Source organism: Lampris incognitus, chromosome 3 (assembly GCF_029633865.1).
Source record: "Lampris incognitus isolate fLamInc1 chromosome 3, fLamInc1.hap2, whole genome shotgun sequence".
NCBI lineage: Eukaryota > Metazoa > Chordata > Actinopteri > Lampriformes > Lampridae > Lampris > Lampris incognitus.
The window spans coordinates 82,725,120-82,739,248 of NC_079213.1; the positions used below are offsets into that span (position 1 = coordinate 82,725,120).

General features: G+C 44.0%; 2 protein-coding genes across 2 annotated transcripts; one reads left to right on the forward strand and one right to left on the reverse strand.

The window, feature by feature from the left end:
- Nucleotides 1–526: 526 nt before the first annotated feature.
- On the reverse strand, nt 527–9,358 carry mettl13 (methyltransferase 13, eEF1A lysine and N-terminal methyltransferase). Its single transcript, XM_056277695.1, has 9 exons — nt 9,195–9,358; nt 8,699–8,971; nt 8,100–8,565; nt 7,787–7,986; nt 6,967–7,156; nt 6,683–6,847; nt 6,284–6,496; nt 1,718–1,849; nt 527–1,012 (listed from the first exon to the last, which is right to left on the reverse strand). The coding sequence occupies exons 1-9, from the start codon at nt 9,345–9,347 to the stop codon at nt 717–719; spliced, it is 2,088 nt and encodes a 695-aa protein (XP_056133670.1). The 5' UTR covers nt 9,348–9,358; the 3' UTR covers nt 527–716.
- Nucleotides 9,359–9,613: 255 nt separating this feature from the next.
- On the forward strand, nt 9,614–13,166 carry itpa (inosine triphosphatase (nucleoside triphosphate pyrophosphatase)). Its single transcript, XM_056277472.1, has 8 exons — nt 9,614–9,696; nt 10,005–10,062; nt 10,142–10,206; nt 10,305–10,378; nt 10,481–10,512; nt 10,626–10,738; nt 12,007–12,083; nt 12,330–13,166. Exons 1-8 carry the CDS (start codon nt 9,634–9,636, stop codon nt 12,460–12,462), a joined length of 615 nt encoding a protein of 204 aa, XP_056133447.1. The 5' UTR covers nt 9,614–9,633; the 3' UTR covers nt 12,463–13,166.
- Nucleotides 13,167–14,129: the final 963 nt, after the last annotated feature.

Genomic DNA, 14,129 nt, shown 5'->3' on the forward strand with positions numbered 1-14,129 from the left:
TAAAGTACCACTTAACGGAGTTTTTAACGTTTTAATTTAACAAAGTCGGTGTTTGCGCTAGCTACGCGGAGACGGTTCTACTACGGTACAAACTTTCTATTTTGACAGCTAACGGAATATGGGTCTCTGCGCAGGCGCAAATTGGGTTCAGTCCTCCCCGACTGGAATTTCTTGGCCACCGATGGCGGTGCCTCGACTTGGCGGACACCGCTACTGTGCCCTGACGTCTGCAACCGACAGCTATTTAAAAATCCCCCACATTAAGTTCGGGTAAGGCTATGCGGCACCCCCATAAAGACTGCAACTGTAACCATGGCACAAGATCTACTGTAAACAACACTGCTGCATTCTTTGGCAGAGACACACAGGGGAGCAGAAGGTTTTCTATGAGGAGTGGGCGTGGCGTAATTTTCACAATCAAAGATTGCAAAACTTTCAAGGAAATTGGCTGAGCTTGAGCAAATCTACAATAATGCAGTAGTAAAATACAACTATTTATTCATTTACAGAATATTCAGGGTACACGTAGAGTAGCTAAAAACAGCCAAAAGGGCAAAGGTTGCATCTGGAAACGAATCACACATATAATATAATATAAAGATAAAAGTTCTTTACTTTTGATTGTATAGCAATAGTCATCAACATCCATAGTTTCTGCATTCCTCCAGCTCACCACTGCAAAGATTATATTTTACTCTTCTTGATCACAGACAACCTCATATAACTTTCAGGTCTTTCATCAGGTCGGCAATGTCTATATGTGGATTGAAGTTTCTTCCAGCATTGTTAGTGCATAGTGCAGTCTGCAGACTCTTGGCTGCATGGATTAGAGATGGAGGGAGAGCACCGGTGCTATCCCCACTTTCTTCTCCCTCATGACAGCACAGAAGCACCTCGTTGACCTCCCCCTCTATCCGACGGGAGAACACGCAAGGAAATACACCACGCACTCGCTCCAGCACACTTTTTCTCAAGGCCGAGTCACGACACACAAGGTTCAGCATGAATACACCTGGATAAAGAGGGGTTGGAGACATGTCAATGAGGGTGGAAAGAGATTTGGCGGTCAGTGAGAGAAACAAATCCTGGTGAGCAATCATGAAAAAAACATCGAAGCTACAATCCCAATAGTTGGTTTTTTTTTACTGACACCTATGGTGATACTTGTAATTGCATTGGGGTTTGACCACTCCAAGTCACAGACATCCATTCCAAATAAAACAGTCACCAGTGCATGTTGTGTCAGCATCTTCCCCACCGGAAAACAAAGAAAACATGATCAAACCTAAATTTAAACTACTGATGTTGTAAAATATGTTAATAAAAGGTCTTCTATGAGCTTGATCTGCCATATCTGCTAGTTGGCCACAACAACCTTGCTTCTTCAAATTTACCACTACTTGCCTTATTCCTCTGCATTTAGCTGCTTCGCTGAGGACATTATGCACATTATAATTTCTACCAGGAGATTCAGACCAAACATAAACCATCAAAATGAGGACCTACAAAAGTGTTTCTAATTTGGATATCTGGGGAGGAGCTATTGTTTCAAATATGGCAGTGAAAGTATCAAAAAAGACAAATGACTGCATGGAAATCTTCAGGGTTGTAGCTTTCACGTGAGGCAATAGAACCATATACGATGACTACATATATATTCTATCAAAATATATAATACTGAAAAACTATCAATTATACATAAATAGTTTTGTCATACCTTTTGGAGTAAGCAAGCAGCGGATTTTCTCCAGGAAGGCGGTTTCTACAAAGCCAGAAGGAGGGCAGCTCATACCCACAGTGTTGTCTTTACTATCCACATCAAACATGATGACATCAAACAAACAACCGCCTGACAGAGAAAGAGAATTCCTAAATTCAGTTCATGGTACAGTCAATTCAGAGAATATTTTTCCGTGAAACTTACAAATATTTTTCCCATCTATCCATTATCCAAACCGCTTATCCTGCTTTTTGGGTTGGCGGATGCTGGAGCCTATCCCAGCAGTCATTGGGCGGCAGGCAGGGAGACACCCTGGACAGGCTGCCAGGCCATCACAGGGCCCCCCCCCCCCCCACACACACACTAGGGACAATTTTGTATGACCAGTTCACCTGACCTACATGTCTTTGGACTGTGGGAGGAAACCGGAGCACCTGGAGTAAACCCACGCAGACACGGGGAGAACATGCAAACGCCACACAGAGGACGACCTGGGACGAACCCCAAGGTTGGACTACCCCGGGGCTCCAACCCAGGACCTTCTTGCTGTGAGGCGACTGCACTAACCACTGCGCCACCTTGTGTGTGTGTGTGTGTGTGTGTTTTGGGGTTTTTTTAAGATTTTCTTTTGGTTGCCCTTTGCTAATACTTATGTGTGAATGAGAGGTAGGACAGTGGAATGGTGAGGATGCAAGGAGTAGAAGTGACAAAGGCATATGAGTTTAAATACTTGGGGTCAACTATCCAGAGTAATGGGGAGTGCAGAAGAGAGGTGAAGAAGAGAGTGCAGGCAGGGTGGAGTGCTGTAGAAGAGTGTCAGGAGTGATTTGTGACAAAAGGCTAACAGCAAAAGTTAAAGGGAAGGTTGACAATATGGTGGTGAGACTAGCTATGTTGTATGGTTTGGAGACAGTGGCACTGACGAAAAGACAGGAGGCAGAGCTGGAGGTGGCAGAGTTGAAGATGGTAAGATTTTCATTGTGAGTGATGAAGAAGGACAGCATTAGGAATGAGTATATTAGAAGGACAGTTCAGGTTGGACGGTTTGGAGACAAAGCAAGAGAGGCAAGATTGAGATGGTTTGAACATGTACAGAGGATAGATGCTGGGTATATTGGGAGAAAGATGGTGAATATGGAGCTGCCAGGGAAGAGGAAAAGAAGGCCAAAGAGGAGGTTTATAGATGTGGTGAGGGAGGACATGTGGGTGGCTAGCCTGACAGAGGAAGATGCAGAGGACAGGAAGAGATGGAAACAGATGAGCTGCTGTGGCGACCCCTAACGGGAGCAGCAGAAAGTAGTAGCAGTAGTAAGTTTTTTTGGCATTTTCTGCTTTTATTGGATAGCGATAGTAGAGAGAGAAACAGGGAGGGAGGGGAGAGAGAGGGGATGACATGCAGCAAAGGGCCCAGGCCAGATTCAAACCCAGGCCGCTGCGGTAAGGACTCAGTCTTATGTGGTACGCGCTCTACCATGTGAGCCACCGGGGCACCCCCACAACTTACAATTTAAGTGTCTTTTATTACCATAAAGCCAGGCTGGTGGAATTAGTTTCAGTACATATTGAATAATTGTAACAATACATCACATACAACAGCAGTGCAAACATAAAGGACTTAAGTGCAAAAAGAAAAACATACAGTATACAGCTGCACATATACACACTACAATTAGACCAACTTTTGTGTATTTATCAACTGTACAGCTTTGGGGAAGAAGCTTCGGTTAAAGCATTCTGTCCTGCCTCCTAGTGACCTCTGGGAGAAGGTACAGGTACACTGAGAAAGATGGTGAGCTGGGTGGAGAGGGTCATCCGATACCTTAATTGCTCATGAGACAGTACATTGTGTGTACTATATGGAGCCCAATGTGGGGAGTTTGCAGCCTATGATCTTTGATGCTCTGGTGAAAATTCTGTCCATTTTCTTAATTGTGTGCTTAGAGGTGTTTCCATACCAGGAAGTAATTGACAGTGACAGGATGCTCTGAATTATGGCTGTGTAAAATTGGACCAGTAGACCTTGCCTGACTGTGTTTTTTGAGTTGTCTTAGGAAGTAGAGTCTCTGTTGGGCTTTTTTCATTTGATGGTTGGCGTTGAGGTCCCATTTTAGGTTATTGCTGATGTGTGTGCCAAGGAACTTGAAAGAGTTGATTATTGTAATTGGTTGACTGTCGATAAGGATAGGTGCTTTTATTGATTGTTCTGTTCTGAAGTCGATGATCTTTTCAGTAGTCTTTTTTCCCATTCAGGGCCAGGTCATTTTCCTTGCACCAGTTGACTGACTTCTCTACCTCCAACCTGTAGGCGTCTTCATTGTCTTTTGAAATCATTCCTACAATTTTGGTTTTGTCCGCATAGTTCAGAATCCTAATGGAGTTTGATGTTGAAATCATTGGTGAAGACAGACTGAAGCAGAGAGGGCAAGAAAGGACTTGGAGCTGTATAGAAGCCTACCTAATGTGCTGACCTCAACAAATCCAGTAATCTGGTGGTTTGAGAGAAAGGAGACTTTACCAGTCTTGTTTGGTCTAAGTGCTAGGTACTTGTGTCCCCAAGCATCCTCCACTCTGATTGAGCGAACATTCTCAACAGCTGGGGACACAACTAGTGTAGAAAGGGCCCGTCTCCTGCCAGAAAGGGCAGATATGCTTATCTTCCTGCATAAGAATGCTAAATGAGAATGAGCAAACATACATTAAAGATGTCAGTCTGCACGTTAACCTCATTGTCATTGTATCCTTTCAATCTCAAAGTGCTAGAGTACAGAACCAAAATAACACAATGTGTCAATGAATTATGGTGCTCGCTGTATAGAAAAGTAGTTTGCTGATAACCCTATAAGGTTTTCATAATATTAGTATCGGGGAAAGTATTGTTTAGGTATCGTATCGAACTGGAGGTATTGGTTTTGGTATTGAAAATTTTTGAACGGTGCCCAACCCTAGTGAAGAGGGAGAAGAGCAACGGGGACAGAACACATCCCTGTAGCACCCCGTGCTGGTGGTGAGGAGGTGGGAAGTGGTGTTTTTGAATCAGACAACTTGGCTCCTGTCCTTCAACAAATCCAGGATCCAGAGGCACAGTAAGGTGTTAATGTTCATGTCCTAGAGTTTCCTGAACAGCTTGAAGGGGTTGATAGTATTAAAAGCAGAGCTGAGCTGATGAACATAATTCTTGCATAGGTATGTTTGGACTCCAGATGTTGGAGGATCAAGTGTAGTGCCAGGTTGACTGCATCATTTGTTTGGGCGATATGCAAATTGTAGTGGATCCATCAGGGGCGATGTGACAGATTTAATGTGTGCCAGGACTATGCGCACAAATGCCTTCATGGCCACTGATGTCAAGGCCACAGGCCGGTTGTCATTGAGGCCAGATATTATTGATGTTTTGGGAATGGGGATGATAGTGGAATTTCTGAAGGAAGCTGGGGCCTTTTGTTGGCCAAGTGAGGAGTTATAGATATCTGTAAAGACTGGAGCCAGTTAGTCTGAGCTGTGGCTGAGTAAGGCTGGGGTTAAATGGTCTAGGCCTGCTGCTTTGTTTTTGTCCAACTTATGAAACACGAAACACCTTTCTCACTGTATTTGTTTCAATTGTGAATGGTGGTTGTAGGTGAGAGGTTGGGAATGGCATTGTGCTTGTGGGGACAGGTGACTTACTGAATGAATGCAACAGTCATATTACTTCCAACACTGCCATTTTTAAACCCCCCCCCCCAGGCCAACATACCCCGACATTCCCTCTGTATATACTGTAGTAGGAATTCTGAAAAAAAAATTGAAAATACTGTCGAGACCCACTATGTGCAGATTTTTCCTATTTGCAAAACTGTTAGTTCTTACTCTCTGCACTCTAAATTGAAAGACACCCATCATTCTTTAATTCCTTTTCTAACTTTCAAACTTGTTATTCTGAGGTAAGCAGATACTCTCTTACAGATATTTTTGTATACTAGTTTTTTTAACACTGGTTTGTGGAATTACTGCAGTGATGAGCTGAAAACATGTGTTACTTTATCGGAACTAAAAAGACTTTTCAAAAACAAAATATTGAATGATTATGAGATGGACCAGTGACCAGTTTTTTTTTTGTCCAAATGGGTTGATTTGTTTGATTCGACCGAGACAGATATCGCAGACACTGATGGCTGTAAATTAAAGTTTTATTTTCTATTATCAATGCATGAATAGTATAAAGGGGTAGGACTAGAAAAGTTCTCAACTTTTTCTTACCCCTTTTGAACATGATCGGTATTATCCGAGTTGCTTATATGTTGCCGATGATTTTGTTTATTTGTTTTTATTGCTCATATGTTTTAACATGTTCAATAAAATTGATTGATGATGAACACCCTTTTTTCCTGTCAACTTTAAAAAGGTTGTTCATGTCCTCTATGTTCTTTATGTTGACCATCTCAACAATCCCACCCATAAAATTCTTTGAATTTGCAAAATTGCTTGACGAACAATTAAAAAAAAAAAGAACTTGATCTACATTACCAGCATTTTCCTCTCTGCTGTGACTCCACTCACTCTTCTTTAACCCCTTTACTAACTCACCTTCATTCTCCAGGGTACTGATGTGTTTGAGGCCATCCCCAATTATAACGGTTAAACGTTCATCAGGTCGGAATCCAAACCACTCCTTCGCCACTTCCAGCACAGAAGGGTCTAATTCTACCACCTCAACCCTCACACCAGGCACAAAGTCCCGCAGGAACTGTGGAAGCCCTCCTCCACCAAGTCCCACCAGGAGCACTGAGACTGGGACATCTATGAGATTGGACAGACGGAAAGAAATTGTTATAGTTAATCAGACTGGATAGAGTCAGTGCGATGCTGGATTTGAGAAGACAAAGGATGCCAACTGATTATTTACCACTCCCTCCTGTCATAAGTGAACACCTGAAGCCCTAAACTGAAAAAAGTTCAAAACTGTACTCAAACAAACACACGCACCTTTGTTCTGTGGTGTGCCCACTCCAAGCATGGTAAGGCCAGCCACCATCACTTCATGGTGAGTGCAGCAGAGGAAGCCACTGTCCACAGAGAGGGAGGTAGAGGATGTTTTTGGAGGAGCCGTCTGTTTTATCTTCTTTTTGTTCTTCTTCTTATGAATTGATGCTATAAGTAAAAAAAAAATAATGATTTACTAATTTCACTCATTAGCTGTACTGTTGTGAAACAGAAGGCAAGAAGATGTATGCAAAACCACATATTATGGACAAGGGAAGAAATCTGACCATTATTTAAGGAGACAAGGCGGCACTCTGATTGGATAAGGCCAGAGTTAGACAGGAACACCAGTCTGCGATAGAGCTGTCCGTCTTCTCCTCTCACATCCTCCACAGAGTACTCCCCACTCAGCTCACTCACACCCTTGCTGACCACTTCTCTCCAGCCCAGCTCACCACCCACTGATAGAAAGGGCACCTGCATAAGGACAGATAGTGCTGTTCAGCTTGTTTCTCAAATTAATGCATTGGTGCACTATGTTTTGTTACTTGTGATATCTCTTTCATTGAAAAAATTAAAGGCACTAATTCACAGCAGTTGTTTAAAAGCAATTTATAGGGCATCCTGGTATCCGAGCGGTCTATTCCGTTGCCTACCAACACAGGGATCACTGGATTGAATCTCCGTGTTGCCTCCGGCTTGATCGGCCGTCCCTACAGACACAATTGGCAGTGTCTAAGGGTGGAAAGCTGGATGTGGGTGTGTGTCCTGGTTGCTGCACTAGCGCCTCCTCTGGTTGATCGGGGGGCCTGTTTGGGGGGGGCACTGGGGGGACTAGTGTGATCCTCCCATGCGCTACGTCCCCCTGGTGAAACACCTTACTGTCAGGTGAAAAGAAGCAGCTGGTAACTCCACGTGTATCGGAAGAGACATGTGGTAGTCCGCAGCCCTCCCGGGATCAGCAGAAGGGGATCGGCAGAAGGGGTGGAGAAGTGACCAGGACCGCTCGGAAGAGTAGGGTAATTACCCAAATACAATTGGGGATAATAAAAAAAAAGCAATTTCTAAAAATTCAGCAAATTTATTTTTTTATTTTTTTATTTTTACCTGCTGGTTAGCTGGCATACCAGGGGGAGCAAGGTCCATCACCATCAGTGAAAGCTCTGACTGGACAGCCTGCATGTCTGTGTACTCCTGGTTCCGGTGCATTGTCACGATAACCAGACGTCTGAAGTTAGCACTGGCCATCAGTTGTTTCTGCCCCTCACTGGAGCCGTACAGCCAATCAGTCTCTCTTCCTTGGGGCACTGAGTTGATAAAACAGTAAAATAATAGAACATGTAAATAAAGAGAGGAGTATGAAGTGCCATCAGTACGACAGACATATGAAGAGAGACATACTATGACAACACATGCTCACCAATAAAAATTCCAAAATGGTTTGCCCTGGGCACTTTGGCACCAGCAGAGCAATCCTGGACTGTGAGAGTATATCTGGGAAGGCCAGTCTTAGCATGACACAGGGTAAGTGAGAGGTTAGCGGCGACATCCGTGCTGGTTCGGAGCTTCTTTCTCAAAACAGAGTATGCCTGGTGCTCTCTCACTGCTGATAAAAGCTCAGCCACCTGTGTGAGACGAGTAGGGGTGCCAGCTTCACCTAGGCACATCTCTAAAATAGGCATGGGCAATGGTTGGCGAAACTTGGTACAAATCAAAACAAAGACAGGCAATGCAAAGGAGTCCTCTTCACTTTCAGTGTCGTGGAGACAGTGGAGCCTCACTGCCCACCCCATCTGAACAAAGTGTTCCACAGCGAGCCTAATCACACTCTCCTGGGCCAAAGTCACACAGACGTACCGCCCCCCCACATTTAACAGGCGGCTCACCTGTGGATAAAAAGACAATGAACCAGTTTATTAGGGGCAATCCTGATCTGCATTTAGATGATAGCCTGCAGAGGTGAAGAGTTAAAACTAAGATAATATTGTTTGAATGCATCCTGAACTATAGGTCTCTAACCTCAGTAAGCATCTTCCTAGCCAGTGCCCCTTCCTCTTCAGATGCCATGGCATCCAGGGTACCCTTGTCTAAAGTAGCCTGGTAGCTGGCATCCTCATAGGGCGTCTGAGTGGCATCCACTTGCTGGAAGGTCAGTTCTGGGCGCCGCGCAGCATTTCTCTGGCTCATATGAGTCACAACTGTATTGCTGATGTCAATGTTGGTCAGATATTTGTAACCAACATCATACATCTGTTCACTCAGCTCAGAATTACCACAACCTATCACCAGGACCTATACAGCGACAGCATACCGTTGAGGAATCAAGTCAAGTAAAGTTGTATAGCCAAATTCACAAGGTAGTCCCGGAGAATCAATCAGTCCGGTTGGAACACTACACAGCTACTGTAAAAGTGCAGAACCATAGTGTAGGTCCACAGTAGATATAAATATAAGAAGCTCAAAATAATTTTAAATACAACTGAAGCAAACTTAACCTGCAAAATGGGACGGTTACCTTATCCTGTAGTTTAATGTATTTATGCAAGACACCGCAAAGTTTGTTGTAGTCTCCATACCACTCAAAAGCTTTCTCTCCGCGCTTCTTGAAAAACCGCTCCCAGTACTCTGCAGAGCTGAACTCCTCGGTAGTGCGAGGTAAAAGACTCATTTTTAAATGCTTTGTTAAATATTTGGTACTGAATTAGCTTATCATTGTAAACGTTGACCTGTTCACGGCTTAATTTCCCACATGGAAATTTGCGCATATTTATCCACCCGGACACTATTTCTAGCTGTACTGTTCTGTAATTGGAGACATTTCTGTAGGCGGAGTTCAAAACTGTCTGATGATTGGTTTAAAATGTCAGCCTGCAAGTTCGGTGGCTGGCACTAAACCAGAAGTGTGTCGTCATGGTCCTTCCCGGTTAAATTACCGGCCACCAGTAGGAGTCGACATGGCTGTGCCTGCCGGTAGGTCCGTGGTCTTCGTGACTGGAAACGTAAAGAAACTCGAAGAGGTAATATCCCATATTTCGCGCCAGTATTAAATAACTGCTATGAAACTGGTAAAGCAAGTCCATCAAATTCAAAGATCACAATACCCCAAATTCTAGTATGTGCCACACTGGCGCTGTTATCCGTTCTTGTTGATAATTGTCCAGAGCAGCGTGCTGGCGCGCTTGCTAAATATAGACAGTAATCATAAACTGTGGCTTGGAAACTTAACTTGTTTTCATTTATACAGATCCTGAGTGTCAGCTGTTTTATGATAACCAATTGATTCATGCTTTATAATTTCGTTCGCTTCAACGTAATCTTCCAACAGGTCATTCAGATCCTGGGAGACAAGTTTCCCCATAAACTAGTTTCCAAGAAGATTGATTGTAAGTTAAATGAAAGCAGCTATTTTTTTTGTAAAAAAATAAATGGTATTATTACTCACCTTAATATTTTATTTTCTAGTGCCTGAATACCAGGGAGAACCAGATGAGATCTCAATACAGAAGTGTAAGGAGGCAGCACAGCAGGTATGTGAACAATTTTGTTTTTACTGCAGCTTTATACATGCCCTTTTCGAATGGTTAAGAAAAAAAATCAGGGTTGTTACCGCCGTTTTGTCCTTTAGATTGATGGACCAGTGATTGTGGAGGACACCTGTCTGTGTTTCAGAGCCCTGGGTGGTTTGCCTGGTCCTTACATGTTAGTATGATACCAATCCCTGCCACTGAATCCTTTCACTCTTTTTAATGATAATAATATAGTTATGAATGCACGAAAATTAAACACTCTCTTTTTTGGTAGAAAATGGTTCCTGGACAAACTAAAGCCAGAAGGTAAGTCAGAGATAGGACTCTTCTAAAATGTTTGAATAAATAATCACAGCTGAACAAATGTATTGTGTCGTGAGCTGTTAAGTGTTAAGTGCTTGTTGTGCTGTTTGTTCCAGGCTTGTACAAGCTCCTTGCGGGGTTTGAAGATAAATCAGCCTGGGCTCTATGCACTTTTGCCTTCTCTGCTGGGAAAGGAGAACCAGTGCAACTCTTCAGAGGGATAACAGAGGTCAGAATGTCTCTCACAGTGCCCCTGTCTTTCTGTGTCGGTCTCACTCTTTGTATGTGCTGTGTTTTTGTTTTTGTTTTTTAGTCTCATATCCACTAGGTTAAGAGGAGAGGTGACGATTAGAAAGCAGCAGTATGGTTTCATGCCACAGATGCGATGTTTGCTTTGAGAATGTTGATTGAGAAGTATAGAGAAGGCCAGAAGGAGTTACATTGTGTCTTTGTAGATTTAGAGAAAACATGACAGGGTGCCGAGAGAGGAGGTGTGGTATTGTATGAGGAAGTTGGGAGTTGCAGAGACGTATGTAGGAGTGGTGCAGGATATGTATGAGGGAAATATGACAATGGTGAGGTGTGCGGTTGGAATGACAGATGGGTTCAAGGTGGAGGTGGGGTTACATCAAGGATCGGCTCTGAGCCCTTTCTTGTTTGCAATGGTGATGGACAGGTTGACGAACGAGATCAGGCAGGCGTCTCCGTGGACGATGGTGTTTGCGGATGACATTGTGATCTGTAGCGAGAGTAGGGTGCAAGTGGAGGAGAGCCTGGAGAGGTGGAGGTATGCACTGGAGAGAAGAGGAATGAAATTCAGGAGCAAGACAGAATACCTATGTGTGAATGAGAGGGAGGATGGTGGAATGGTGAGGATGCAAGAAGTAGAGGTGACGAAGGCATGAGTTTGAATACTTGGGGTCAACTGTCCAAAGTAATGGGAAGTGAAGAAGAGAGTGTAGGCAGAGTGGAGTGGGTGGAGAATAGTGTTAGGAGTGATTTGCGACAGAAGGGTACCAGCAAGAGTTAAAGGGAAAGTTTACAAGATGGTTGTGAGACCAGCTATGTTATATGGTTTGCAGACCATGGCACTAATGAAAAGACAGGAGGTGGAGCTGGAGGTGGCAGAGTTGAAGATGCTAAGATTTTCACTGGGAGTGACGAAGAAGGACAGCATTAGGAATGATTATATTGAGGGACCGCTCAAGTTGGACGGTTTTGAGACAACGCAAGAGAGGCAAGATTGAGATGGCTTGGAATGGTGATTATGGAGCTGCCAGGGAAGAGGAAAAGAGGAAGGCCAAAGAGGAGGTTTATGGATGTGGTGAGGGAGGGCATGCAGGTGGCTGGTGTGACAGAGGAAGATGCAGAAGACAGGAAGAAATTGAAAACGGATGATCCGCTGTGGCGACCTCTAATGGGAGCAGCCGAAAGCAGTAGTAGTAGTAGTAGTAGTAGTAGTCTCATATCCACCGATTTCCATTTTTCTTTTTTTAGGGCCATATCGTGGAGCCCAGAGGTCCTAGAGACTTTGGATGGGACCCCTGCTTCCAGCCTGATGGATATGAAAAAACGTAAGCAAAGATGAACGGTTTTGCTAGAGCATACTTGAAATTTCCAATAATACCACAGGAGGTCACCATTGGCTATGACACTGTCACTACAGAAAGACTCCATCTCACAGTTTGGTTCATTGAACCAAAGATCACAATACCCCAAATTCTTTTACTTTTGTTTGGCAAAAACTCTTACTGGCCCTAAAGTAGTAAGGATTGAAATACACTAACACTAACTATTAATTCATTCTCTCTAACCTGCAGCTATGCAGAGCTGCCTAAAGAAGTGAAGAACTCTATCTCTCACCGCTATCGGGCTCTGGCTGCCATGTCTGAGCACTTTGCTCAGTCCAACAGTGACACACCACAGACCAAGAAGAAGAAGCAGGAAGAGTAACCAGTCACTCCTAGACAACCAAATTATGTTCTGGATTAAAATGGGTTAAATCTTCATTTAGTAGAGGAAGTAATTGACGATATCAAGCTTAACTGATATCTTTTTTACTATCTTTGGACAGGTGAGGTGTAACTTTTTAGAAAGTTCGGTTGATCCCAGATTTGTACTGTAATAATTTCTACTTTGGCAGTATGTTCTGCAAAAGGTGCTGTCCAGTATCTGTTTTCCAGCTGTAGTTTTTAATACATTTTGTCAGTTGTGAACAAATTCACTGTGTTAGTAAAACTTTTCCCATGTTGTTAATGGCTTGTACTGAAAGGAAATGAGGATGTTAGAAATATCTTCCAGATAATGTGAACAGAGAGCAAAGATTGTTCCATGACTTGTTTCATTATTCCATGGTGGATACTGTAACAGCCTTTGAGTTTTGCTCCCAAGCACTGCCAAAGATTGACTTGAAGAAGAACATAAATAAAAAGAAAAAGAGTAGTCCCAGGGTCCTGATGAGACCAGCAGACAGACCTGTGGCCGAGACAAAATCCTGTGGGTGGTGAGAGGAGGATTGGAGTGTGAGGATAGGATGGGGGTCCACAGATGGAGATGTGGGAGGAAGTGGGCCAAGGGAGGAGGGGGGTTTGTTAAGCACAGACACCACAGTGGAGGCAGGGGAGTTCGGGTAATAAATGACCTTGGGGCTGGGTGTCCAAGCGGGAACTGGCACCTGTGACTGATGTCTCCCTTATGTAGTGACAGAGCATTCGGGCATGGACAGACGCACATGCTAATAAACATACACAGTCCTCTGAGGGATACAGCGCACACACACACACACACACACACACATATATATATATATATATATATATATATATATATATATATATATATATATATATATATATATGCACACACATATTCAGGAAAATTTTTTTAATACATTGCAGTACAGGCCTGTTTCGTGCGTCGCGCACTCATCAGCAGCTGATGAGTGTGCGACGCATGAAACAGGCCTGTACTGCAATGTATTAAAGCTTTTTTTTCCTGTATCTGTGTTGATATATATTCATTCATTATCAGCCACTTCTCCGGGGTCGGGTCATGGTGGCAGCAAGCTAAGTAAGGCACTCCAGATGTCCCTTCCCCAGCAACGCCCTCCAGCTCCTCCTGGGGGATTCCATTGTGTTCCCAGGCCAGACTGGACATGTAGTCCCTCCAGCGAGTTCTGGGTCTACCCCAGGATCTCCTCCCAGTTGGCCGTGCCTGGTAAACCTCCAAAGGAAGGCGCTGAGGAGGCATCCTAATCAGATGCCCAAACCACCTCAACTGGTTCCTTTCGATGTGAAGAAGCAGCGGCTCTACTCCAAGCTCCCTCCGGATGTCTGAGCTCTTTACCCTATCTCTAAGGCTGAGCCCAGACACCCTACAGAGGAAACTCATTTCAACCGCTTGTATCCGCGATCTCACCCTTTTGGTCACTACCCAAAGCTCATGACCATAGGTGAGGGTTGGAGCGAAGATTGACTGATAAATTGAGCTTTGCCTTCCGGCTCAGCTCCCTCTTCACCACAACGGTCCGGTACAACATCCGCATTACTGCTGATGCTGCACCAATCTGCCTGTCAATCTTCCGCTCCATCCTACCCTCACTCGTGAACAAGACCTGAACT

Coding starts and splice junctions, on each gene's coding strand:
- mettl13 (XM_056277695.1), bottom strand. CDS start 9,347: ATGAGTCTTTTACCTCGCACTACCGAGGAGTTCAGCTCTGCAGAGTAC. Junction 8,566..8,698: donor CTAGGAAGATGCTTACTGAG/GTTAGAGACCTA, acceptor TTTTATCCACAG/GTGAGCCGCCTGTTAAATGT. Junction 7,157..7,786: donor GTATGCCAGCTAACCAGCAG/GTAAAAATAAAA, acceptor GTCCTTATGCAG/GTGCCCTTTCTATCAGTGGG.
- itpa (XM_056277472.1), top strand. CDS start 9,634: ATGGCTGTGCCTGCCGGTAGGTCCGTGGTCTTCGTGACTGGAAACGTA. Junction 9,697..10,004: donor ACGTAAAGAAACTCGAAGAG/GTAATATCCCAT, acceptor ATCTTCCAACAG/GTCATTCAGATCCTGGGAGA. Junction 12,084..12,329: donor CCTGATGGATATGAAAAAAC/GTAAGCAAAGAT, acceptor TCTAACCTGCAG/CTATGCAGAGCTGCCTAAAG.